Source organism: Dermacentor andersoni, chromosome 7 (genome assembly GCF_023375885.2).
Source record: "Dermacentor andersoni chromosome 7, qqDerAnde1_hic_scaffold, whole genome shotgun sequence".
Lineage (NCBI taxonomy): Eukaryota > Metazoa > Arthropoda > Arachnida > Ixodida > Ixodidae > Dermacentor > Dermacentor andersoni.
In genome coordinates, this window is record NC_092820.1 from 146,212,601 (window position 1) to 146,224,952 (window position 12,352).

General features: G+C 47.8%; 1 protein-coding gene across 1 annotated transcript in view; it reads right to left on the minus strand.

Moving 5' to 3' along the window:
- Window positions 1–873: 873 nt before the first annotated feature.
- LOC126533665 (glyoxylate reductase/hydroxypyruvate reductase-like) overlaps window positions 874–12,352 on the minus strand; it is a 28,400-nt gene continuing 16,921 nt past the window's right edge. Inside the window, exons 4-8 of the mRNA XM_050180850.2 lie at window positions 10,566–10,682; window positions 9,480–9,652; window positions 6,877–7,036; window positions 5,632–5,762; window positions 874–1,294 (exon numbers count right to left, since the gene is read on the minus strand). Coding sequence (XP_050036807.1) covers window positions 1,170–1,294; window positions 5,632–5,762; window positions 6,877–7,036; window positions 9,480–9,652; window positions 10,566–10,682 — 706 coding nt within the window. The 3' untranslated portion in view covers window positions 874–1,169. The remainder of the gene's footprint in view (window positions 1,295–5,631; window positions 5,763–6,876; window positions 7,037–9,479; window positions 9,653–10,565; window positions 10,683–12,352) is intronic.

The window sequence follows — 12,352 nt, forward strand, 5'->3', positions numbered from 1 at the left end:
TAGAAAACGAAGTTACCAATAGCGGCTCTGAAAGTTTGAGGCTCGGAATTTTTTTGTACAAGAAAATAATATAGGTAAGACAATCGGCAACATAAGAAAAAGAGCTTGGTGGCGCAAGCCACGGCCCCGATTGAAAAGGTGATGCTCGTAGGATCCATCCATCCATCCGTCTTCCAGACGATTCCATTGTTTGGGCTCGAAGCTGTCTGCCTAGACGGCCTCCAATGCTGGGGGAAACTGGAGCACACCCATAGAGCACTCTCTATGTGCGAAATTTTGCTTTATACACGGGTGTGTGCGTCATGACAAGCCCGCAAAAACTGAAGTTTCTGACACCGAAACTAAAAATAAGAACGTCATTCTTGCTCGCCGGAAATAATGAAACCCAGAACGTTGAGAACCAGCCTTGCAGCTTTGCCGAGATCGCTTCAACGGTATACGCTGCTTATAACAAATTTATAACAAATTTAACCAAAACTAAATTTCCTCGCATTTGGCCCCAGCGATCAAACAACCCGTTCTCAGTAGAACGCGATGCGAATTGCCTATACCATAGTTAGAAATGTTCTCATTATCGAGTGTGCTCAGTGACGCAGGTCACGGAAGGCAAGGGGAGAGAGAGAGAGAGAGAGAGGGAGTGTGCGCGTACAGGGGAGTGCCCGGGGGTAAGGGGCACTACGAACACGACCTCCCCCCCCCCCCCCCCCCCCACCGCTATCAACCGTCGCCGGTCAGAAGCATGCGTCCCCCTCCGAAAAAAGAATCCCGTCTTCGCCACTGCGTTTGTGTGTCAAAGGCAGTTATCCCAGATATACTGAGTAATCCAGCCGTAAGTCTACCAACGCCAGTAAAGGAAACACACAAGGCGCCACGTTTCAACAACCACAAGAAGTTGGCACAATTTTATTCGACGCTACGAAGGGTCGCGGACCGAGGAGAATGGGCGATGAAGAGGAGGAGGCGCGAAGAATGTCGCCTCTGTTCTTTCCAAGGAACGAACGAGAGCGGTTAATGTCAAACGATGGCAACCGCACCAGTATATATACCAATGAGGGACCTTTTTTTTTTTTTCTTAAATTAAAAACACACGCAGAGCAGAGGAGTGGGCTACCAGTTACAGAATTGATTGTCTGGTCGCCTCCCACCACTCCGTCCTTCGAGAGTCTAGTTCACATGTTGACCGGCTTGGTGCGGGGCGGCTTGCCCGTAGTGACGTTGATGACGTTGTCCACGGCGAGGAAGCCCATCTGGATTCGGACGCTTATCTCGGAACTGCCAATGTGGGGAGTCACGACTGAAAGAACGAACGAAAATATCCATTTCAGTTCTGCTGGCAGAACACGTACGACTGCGAAAAAGAGCATGTTGGTAATCCACACTGATTACAGCAGCAGCGCGAACAGAAACACGGTCAGAAAAGACGAGACACCGCATGACAATAAAATATTGTTCTAAGTCGGCGCTTCGCCTTCAATCAATCAATCAATCAATCAATCAGTCAATCAATCAATCAGGTCAAGTCAAATCAGGTCAGGGCAATCATATTTCAGTTTTCGTGCTAAAAGGGAAACAGACTGGCAAGAACAAAGCAGCCACAGCGACTACCTGACAAGCCTCGCTAACCCTAGAGCCAACTATGTGGGAAGTACCTTAGGAATATGATGCTGCACATTCAGAATTTCATATCGTCACGCACGTATCGACGGTGAAATGTAGTGAACAAATGAAATGATGGCAGCAGAGATGGTTTGTAGCTGTGGTGGGTCGGTGGAAAACGGTCACCGGTAAAAGGATAAGGAATGCACGTGTGTCAGCATGACGTAGACAGCAAATTAGCAAAGATTAGTAAAGATGGCTCATTAGTAAAAGGTGCATAACACAATTTCTCGCTCACTTCAGCTTGCTGCTCACTCGAAAATAGGCTCTTGCGATTATTATTTAGCGCACGTGCGTGTTAAACTAGACAAATATCGGAGGACATGGGAGGACCGTGGACGCGTTCGACATTATAAAAACTAATTATTGTGTATCAGTAGTATTGGCCACTGATGAAGACTTATTGGTATGCCCTTTCAAACGGGGCGGTGACAAAGTCACCTAGCCTGCTTGATTTAATCAGGCATGCTGTACATGTTTTTCATTCTAGAATTTTTGTATACATCTCTTCACCTTTCTTTTTTTTCTTCCTCGAAACTTCTTTACCTACCTTGTACCGCTACCTATGCCTGTAACAGACCCGGTCGTATCAATCTTTTCGCTACCTCTTTCCCACCAATACTCCAATCGTCTCTTGCTTATCTCGGCTGATGACCGGTTGATGCTTCCGTCCACTTTAAGTCCAAGCGCTTCTGGTACGTTAAGGTCTCACTGGAATACCTTCGCATTCCATTAGAATGTGCCGAGTGGTCTCCGGATTTTTGCTGCAGCAGGCACATGCCTCATCTTGTTACGAATATTTGCTCCAGTATATTTTTGTTCTTAAGCGACCAGCTGGATCCTCAAAATTTGTATTATCGTAGATTTTCCCTTCTAGTTTCTTCCTTCCCATTCTTGTAATTCCTCTATTGTCTTTCTTCTTTCCATTCTTTGCATCCAATTCGCTGTTTCTGTATCTCTCACACTTCCTTTCTGATGACTCCCGGTTTTCTATATACACTTTCAATAACCCTGTACTTTGTTGCGAACGTTCTTATCTCTTTTTCTTCCCTTAAACCTCTTCCCCTGTGTAGCGTAGCAAACCGCGGACGTGCCTCTGGTTGACTTCCCTACCTTTCCTTCCCTCCTTTTCATCCCCCTCCTCCTCTTGACCTCTTCCTCCATTCTGTGTCGACGCTTTCCAGGTGCAGATACTTGTGCACTCTACCCTGCCAATTTATTCTAGTCCACGTTCCCGGAGTACGGTAGCTAGCAATAGGCTAGTCGGTACATCTGCCGTGTTCCCGAGTCTTTCTTCGAAACTAATTGGCTCCGCACTTCTCTGCCTTCAAAAGAGGCCCAACCCATGTCACCATGCACAGCCTCATTATTACCGTGGGCTCCCGATGCCAAACGGCCAACCGATCTTTGGTCCACTTCCAACCCCGACAAGATATCCGATTTTAAGCACAGAATGGCGTTCGCGAAAGTTAGCCTTGGCACCATCACTCCTTTCCAGATTCCGCGCCCTACCTCGTACTTTTATGGCCCCAAAGTACTCTGTGTTTCATTATTGCTGCATTCCGGTTCCCCTTCATCTTCAGATTATCATGGTGGGTGTTTGAGTAAGTATTTCCAATTCGTTTTACGTACACGGCGATGTAGTTATATTGCTTGACTAGGGGTATGAGTTGCCCTTGAATTGGCACTACGTACTATAGTGGTCTCTTGATTAAAGATCACAATTCCCGATTTCTCTGCGCTAAACTTAAGGTCCAGATTTGTCGCTACGTCGCCGCAGAGGTTCGCAGAGATCGAGCAGAATCGCCGCCTGGCGGGCACTGGCCAAACCAAGAATAGCGTCGCATGGCCTCCGAGATCAACCACGGCGCACGCGGGGGTAAATCTCGGGGGCCATGAGCGTCAATTGCAACGCGCGTTGTCTGCTACGCCCTAGGCGTTTCCTTAACTTCTTTATCTACCCTCTACTGCTACCTATCCCCGTAACAGATCCGGTCGTATCAATCTGTTCCCTGCCTGTGTTCACATGCGTCCGTACGGCGTTTGCATCTATAAAGACCATTTCTTCCCTGGTTAGTAGTAAAAGCAGGTCTACATTTTGTTTTAACGACGCGTACACAAGTATTTCGCCTTGCGTTGTTGTCCTTGCGCAGTAGCAAGATGCGCGACCTGCCCACGTCGAGCTCCTGATGTGTGACCACCCTCCGTTCGCCACAACCGTACCGATTTTATATTCTCACTTTGTGTTTCGAGTAAGCCGGAGAAAGCATTGTCCCTCGTTTTAAAGAAATCAAGTGCACTGTAAAAATGTTTACCCCCTCAAGGGTGTTTTCTTGTCGCACTGTAACACCCTTACCGTTAGGGCCTTACAAAAATTTATAGAGGACAACAGCGGAGCTCCGACGAGACGTGCGATGACAAAAGACGTAGTTGAAAACTATGTAATCATTCTGACAGCCTCGGGCGGACAGAAATATCCGACAGAAGAGTTTCCTATCTCTCCCTGTGAAATTCTCTTGTCGGATATTTCTGTGCGCCCAAGGCTGTCAGAATGATTACATAGTTTTCAACTACGTCTTTTGTCATCGCACGTCTCGTCGGAGCTCCGCTGTTGTCCTCTATAAATTTTTGTAAGGCCCTAACGGTAAGGGTGTAACAGTGCGACAAACACCCTTGAGGGGGTAAACATTTTTACAGTGTGGTTGCAGCGATAGGTTGGTTGCCACACTTAGGCGACCTGTCGCGATGTGTTGATCCCTCCGCAGTCTCTCTCTCGTCACTCGATGATAACTGGAAAATAATCGTTAGCGAGCACTAATCATCGCGTCATTCAATTTATAGTACCATAACCGCATCGTGATAATCGCGATATTGCGGCATTGGGGGGCAATGTGTAATCAGTTCACTGTAGTCGGCGGCGTTTCATTACGATAAAATCGGGACAAATTGTTCAGAGCGAGGCGCCGCCGCGTACATTTCAATGCGTGCCGCCAACCGCCTATCTACACTAGGGAGTTTTAAAATAGGGGCCCCTAATAGTTTGGGGCCCCAAAGGGCTTTGCGAGTGTTCGCGTTGGGGAACGCAGGAGTGGAGAGTTTCAGAATAGGGTTTTGCGTTTGCGGATAGCGTCTTGCGCTAACAGCGCCACTACACGCGTTTAATTACAATTTAGAGGTTATTCTGTAAGCAGCAAACAATTAGTTGCGCTTAGTTTTGAGCAAACCAACTTTACGTGCATTCACCAGCCAAGCTTAGCCGTGTTAGGCCTATAGGAGGCATAAAATCTACAGTCGAATTCGGAATCAGCGCCGTCTAATGAACCAATCTTCATAACTCACGCTAGTTGAGAAAAAGCGATAACCGCAGTCACTTCTCCTAGCTTGCAAACTTCACGCGTTACCACGAATCGAACCCAGTTTGGTGGTAGGTTAGAGCCGTCGCTTCGATGGGTGCCGCCATGTTTGCTGACGCAAAGCTTTTGCGGCCGCTATTTGGGCTCCCGCTAAATCGGTGAAATAGCGTTCCCAACGCAAAACCAAAACGCAGTTCGCGTCTCGCGCATGCGCAGTGGCTTCGACGCCAATTCTTTGGGGCCCTTATTTTAAAACTCTACTAACGCCGCGACGGTCCTGCCACCTGTAGCTCGATGTCGCGGCGAATAATGCCAGGCAAAAATTATGGTTGATCAGTTAGTCCCCAAACGGACAAATCCCTCGCCCATTTTCGGTCCTTTTCTTAACCCCATAACTTATCACAGACGTATGGACGGTTATGCAGCGGGTAAGTTGGCCCCAAAAGGACTAACTTCTCGCTCCCTCCTAAGTTCTTTTCCTACAGTCCCCCCAGCGGTCAGGTTCTAAAAGGATGGACGACTTCAGGAAATCAGTTAGATTTCAATGTGATCACCTAGACTTAATACTTTTTTTCTCTTTTTCTTTGAGTGTGGCAAGGCCGGCGGCAGCATGTGAACTTACTCAGGTTCCTCAGAGTAAGCAGCTTGTCGGTCTTCGGCAGTGGCTCGGGTACGGACACGTCAATGGCAGCAGCCCTGATCGTCCCGTTCTTCAGAGCTTCGTACAGGTCGTCCTGGTTGACGACACCGCCTCTGCACGACGAACGCAGCACTTCATGAGTATGGTTGTTCGAAACGCTTTCCTTTCTGACAAGGTCGCCGGGTCGCGCCACAGACAGTTCGTGCTTACTATTAAAAAGTCATTGAGTGATAAAGATTACGGCGACTTTTTGGTAGGGATTTTGTTTGCTTTAAGCTTTAGGTGTTCCCTGACGTTTCTTTTTTAAACTATATACTTTTAAATAAATTCCTGTGGTAGCGAGTCAACGGTTCAAATGTGAAAGCGAAAACTTATCAGACACCAAGATCGTGCTTTGTCTGGAAAAGCACAATTGTTTGTTTGTTTGTTTGCTTGTTTGTTTGTTTGTTCATTTGTTTGTTTGTTATGCCCAAAGTCATTGCAGCTAGCCTCACTGCTACACACACGTCACCAAATCTTGCTTCGTGCCATGACGTCACGATAATGTCGATGACGCCCGGTCGGAGGTCCGGCCCTCGGAGACCCAACTTGAGTATCAGTTTAGAATATGACATGCTTCCCAACCATGACACTCGCTAAGCGTCATCCTTCTGCGTGCGAGAAACGTGTAGTACATAGGATTTCTACAACTTCGAAAATGTATCACCTACACCTTTAGGACGAAAGCTTTGGGCAAATGGCGTGTTGCGCATCGTCAGGCATCAGGCACCCGAACGAACGACGACGAAGGAGCCGTTAGCGTTGTATCAATTTCATCATCACTTGAGCTTCGTGTGCATGCCATAAGCGTTTCCAGCGTTGCCGTTTTCAAGTTGCGTTAACAGTCTTTAGGCGTAAGGCGTGAACCGACGACACCGAGGCGCTCATCGGTTTACGCTTTACGCCTAAAGACTGTTATAGCGCCTCGGTGTCATCTGTTCACGCCTTACGCTTAAAGACTGTTAACGCAACTTGAAAACTGCAACGCTGGACACGCTTATACGCAGGACGGAGATTGAAAGTGCACGTTCACGTGTCGTCCGTCCACACCGCCGCCATTTTCAGGACGCAGTACGTAGCCAGCTTGTCAGCTTCTACTCGACCGTTACAAGCTTCGGAGAGGAGCTCAGGACCACTGCAATACCTAATGCAATAAAAGCCCACGTCGGCGCGAGCGCGTGTACGAACCTGCTGGTGTTGATGAACACGGCAGTTTTCTTCATCTTCGAGAAGAAGCTCTTGTTGTACATGCCTCTGGTCTCGTCGGTCAGGTTAGTCAGGGTGACAATGAAGTCGGACTGGGCGGCCACTTCGTCCACCGAACAGTACGTGGCCCCCATCTCCTCCGCTGTGGGGCAGCAAAAGACAAGGTTGTTCATATACGCGCACGTCTTGACGTCCAGGCAAAGCGTACTGCGAGTCTGTCATAGCGTACCGGCGACCGTTTCCGAAATCCCAGAATACAGATTTTAAGAAGTTTATCAAGATATTTAAAACTGTTCCTTTTTTTTTATAGCGCAAGCTGTTATCGGCTCAATCCAATAGCAGTTTCGGTTGGTGACGTTGTCGGCCGCCGCCGTCCGTCACAGCTGTCGCCAGGAATGAGAACGAAAATACCCAGTTCCCACCGGTATCGAACCCGGTTCCTCTCCGCGGGAGTCAGCAACACTACCTCTGCGCAACGCCAGCGCTTGCTTGCTGTATACAGGTATAGCAAGCGCTGGCGTTGTGGGTATACAGGTATAGCAAGGTTCTGGGTTCGGTTCCCACCTGCGGCAAGTTGTTTTTTCATCCACTTTAATTTCCATTAATTCATCGTTTCTTTATTTCATTTATTAAGCACAAGTAATTTCCCCTATGTTGTCCTTGGTGTCAGTGTTTGTTGGCTTCTCATGAAGCGCTACCCTAGTCACTCGATGTGAGATGCGCGCCGCGTGGCGTCGATACGTGCAAACTGTGCGTTGCAGTTGCGTTGCATTCCACCAGATGTCGCGACACGTAGCAGTTGCACGGTATCGTGTCAAGGGATCCGACATGTGCACCGCGCATAGTCTCGATACCCGTGTTTACTCTGCGGTACACGTTAAAGCACCTCCTCGCAAAAAAAAAAAAGAAAAAGAAAATGCGAAATCGTGGAGCTTCACGCGCGGCGGCCAGCAGGCAACATCGGGATCAGCATACCGCTGTGCAGAAACAGCACAGTTCGTTCTCGTGAAAAGGACGCAAGGTGACTTCGCCGCGAAGACCCTCAAGTACGTGCTGCCGAAAATGTGGCCCGGCAGCTTCGCCGCGAAGACCCTCAAGCGCGCGCTGTCAAAAATCAGGCGCGACAGCTTCACCGCGAAGACCATCTCACGTATGCGCAGCAGAAAATGAGGTCCGGGAGCTTCGCCTCAAGCGCGTCCCGCCGAAAATCAGGCACGACAGCTTCGCCGCGAAGACCCTCACGTGTTTGCAGCCGAAAATGAGGCCCGGGAGCTTCGCCGCTTCGCGAGCAGTTTACGACGGTCTCTTGTATGGAGCCGCTTCTACAGCTTACGCCTTGGCTGTGCTGCGTGCGCCGCGCAGGCCTGTGAGTTTTGTAATACAGTGAAGAGCTGCTCATGCCGCGCGACACTTTAACGTGGATGCGCGTGCGCGATATCAAGCCACACGCCGAAACTTTTCGACTCGCTATGTTCATAAATTGAAACTAATGATGTCTTCCGCTGGTCGTTTATATGAGCACTCCGGCGGGACTACAAAGGCCGTGCAACTAAGGGACACTAACGATAAACGTTAGTTCAGAAAGATAAATTATCCTTTCGAAAGTTCACTTTCATTATTTAGGTGGTATTATATAATTACTAAAAGGAAATACGTAAGACGAACTTCCATTTCTTGAATATAGCGTCGAAACCTAACTACGTCATAATCTGACTGTGACAGCTTCAACGGCGCTACGTTATCGCAGTGAACCCCCTTCCCCCTCCCCCATTTCTTACCGCAATAACTTCGCGGCACCCGTTTTATCAACCTGCATGGACATCCATTACTCTCAAAATGTAAAACCGGAGTCCTCTAAACGAAAATCAGACTTATGCCACAAATAGGACATATATCACGACGCACACATTGCTGTACTTTTTTTTTTGGCCGTGCCCGTTTTTCACCCGACCGTCGCTGGTGTCGATTACGTCGCTCAGCGCCAGATACGCGGTCATTCTTCGATGCCGTCGCGGACTGTACACTTATAAGGAGTCGTCTAATCCGATTGCTTCACGCGCAACGCCAACGCGCCGCGGTTACGTTCCGTGGAATGTATAAGCGTTATAATGGAATCGTTATATATTCAGTGGAATGTATAAGGATTCTTGGTAGAGGCAAGGGCAAAGAAGAGCGAGAAATCCTGGAAGCGTACCACATCAGGTTATTAGATGACTGCATTACTACAACCTCGGTGGGCCTATTTGAAAAAGGCATTTTTTTATGTCGGCCGGGAGGGGGAGGGGGGGTGATATATGTGATACCTTGTCTTTTCAATGTTCTGCGATTAGTGATGCCGCAGTTGCCCTGCTGGCCTTGCTGGGACTATGCCGTTTCAAATAAAGCTCAGCTGCTAGTCCAGTCGTTGTGGTGTGAACATCTTTTCTTGTCCTTTGTCTTTTTTGAATGGTTTTTTTTTTTTCTTCCTTCAACTATACATGTTTGCCAACTGGGCCGGATGTCAACCCTTCTGCATAAGCGTTCCCGAATGTACGTGGCAGCCCGCTCCCGCTAACCCCCCTCGGAGGTAGAAGTGGCGCGCCCACCTGGCTTGATGGGGTGGAACTTGTCGTAGTATATCGCCTTGCCGATGTGCAGACCCTTCATGCCCCGGAGCACACTTTGGGCGATGCGCCCCATGCCGATGAAGCCCACCGTTGCACCGTGCAGACCCTGGCCGCAGAGCCACAGGGGACCCCACGAGTGCACCCACTCGCCTCTGCGCACAATAATACGGTGCATTAAAAAAAAAGAACAAAAAATGAGGCGATACATACGTGAGCAGCATGCAAGCAAATCGTTAAGACCCGCATCGAAAAGAAGAAAAAAAAAAGTGCACATCGTTTGCGCATTTGGCTGCGTTAACAGTTGCGCGCAACGTCGCGCATGCTTCGGCAACAACTGTCTCCGATCATATGCGATAGAGGTTTTGAGACAAAGTTATTATCTTTCTTTCCGACAGAACTTCGTACGGCAGCGTGCGGACATCACGATTTGCGCGATAATCGCCGGTACCACTGTTGTTATTGGCAACGTTTCACGACGGTAATGTTACAACCAAGCAAAAAACAAAACATGAAAACCGCGGACAAAGAAAAGACAACCCAAGCGGTAACTTTCAACTAAATTTTATTACTGAGAACACGCTGTTCAAGTAGGGTGTTCACGCTATGTTAGTAACATGTTCTCGATAACATAAAGTGGCTAACTTGAGCGTGCTAATTACATAGCATGATAATAAAGTTTAGTTGGAATTTAGCGCTTGCGCTCGTCTTATCCCTTCTGCGTCTGTGGTTTTCACATGCTAAAGATCTTGGTCATGACAGAGCAACTAGCCAAATCTACCACTCTTAAACGCTTAATTAGCGACTTAAATTTAGCGGGCTCTAATTACAGAATTGAAGCCAGCCAGTAGACTAAAGCGCAACCTTTCGGCACAGAAATTTTGTGCTTATTACGAATTTACAGAAACTTGGGCTCGGAACGTGCAGCGAGATAAATGCGTTACTTGATCTAAATAATTTTTTTTTTTCCGTATGCATGCATTTTTATGCAGTACGGAAAATGCAACTACAAGCGAGGGGGCATTCGACTGGAAATTATACAGCGAACATCAGCAGCAGAATACGTACGCCTTGATGGCATTTGCAGAGTCCATAATTCTCCGTCCAGCTGCCAATGCCAGGGCAATAGTCAGTTCCGCTACGGAGTCAGAGGACACGTCTGGAGTGTTGGTCACTGGAATATTTCTGGAAAAGAAAAGAAAGAAATACAACCCCATGTGACAAGTCAACAACCGAATGATAGGCTTGAACATATCAGAGCATACAGCTCGCACGCATTGTGCTCATCGCTTACAATCGTTCTCTGAACTATACCGAATGTGCAGGTCTGACATCTCAAAGGGACGCAAATGGAAAGCATCAAGTCAAGGTTTGATTACATTAGTGCTTCGATGTCTCCGCAACACCGCTTATACCAAAGAACAGCAATTTCGTTAGTAATAGAATGAGATGTACATAAGGGGCTTTATAGTACATAGGACAGGAACAGCGCTGCCATTGTAGAAATGTAGCAGCTGCCACATTACACGGCGTCAGAGATTGGGTGAGACGCGCCGTCCGATCTCGGAGGCAATGCATGATGCAACATGTCCTGTTTACAATCAGTGCATTGGGGCAACCACGGCAAATGAAAGAAATTGGTGCCGTTGCGTTTAAACACGAACAAAAGCAGCGATCGAGCCAGTTTTAAAAGATTTTGCCCGCAGAAGTCCACAGTTCCTAATTCACTAACGCCACTATATCGGCGCTATGGATGGATGGATGTTATGAGCATCCTCTGTGAGACGGGGCGGTGGGCTGCGCCACCAAGCTCTTGTTCTCATTTTCCCTAATGTACTACCTATATTTAAAAAAAAGATACGCACGAAGAATTCCCAGCGTCGAAATTTCTGAACCACTATTGGAAACTTTGTTTTAGTACGCCACCATTGTTTGTGGTCTCCCTACTTTTCTGCCACGAAACCTCCAATCGCCCATTACTAACCTCTACTGCGGACATGTTTACCCTGCCCCCCCCCCCCCCTCCCCGTACCAGAATCCCAGGGCTTCAAGTAAGCCAGCGGAACCCATTTGCTACACGTTATTTGCTGCAGTATGGCTACCTCTGCACGGGCCTCCAAACTGCAATCAGGTGGCATCGTGATGTGCAACACAGCCTCACCAACTGTCGGCACAGCTCAGGATCCTGTTCTTCGCGGGCAACTTGAATTACGGTTGGATTGTGCAGTCTTTTCAGTGGCGATGACTCGATGCGTTACATCGCATCTTTTAGTGCAAAATAAACGCTGTGCCAGTTCCATACGGTCATCTGATAATCTGGACTGATTAAATTTTTCCTTTAACGAGGTTTCAAAAAAAAAAAGTACTCAAATTCTGTTGTCTAAAACATACTAAAGAGAGACACTAAATTTGTTTAAACTAGCTGGTAAAGTATTCTTTCAAAACTGCATTTTTATTCACTGGGAGGAAAATGAGGAAAAGATTTGATTAGAAGTGGAGACAGCGGCCAAACTTCCACATTTAAGTTTTCGCACCGAAACCTCAGCGACGGATATTCACTGTGACCTCACGGATTCAAAAATACCCCACCGTATTTGCGCTCTTTTGGCGTAAAAAAGAAAGAGAGAGAGAGAGAGAAAGCTTGCTAGGCTGAGCCTCTGAGTCGAGTGGAATGCACTGCAGTCCTTTGTTACCGATAAGCAAATTAACTAGACTAGCGCGCAGACGTCGTCAAAATGAGTGACGTCACTTGCGAGCTGGAGCGAGAAACTTACGACGGCGTCGCCACCTGTCCTTGGTTTTGTTTTCGTCTTTTCTGGCCTCACCGAGCCTCCTGTTACTGTAATAGTGACCAC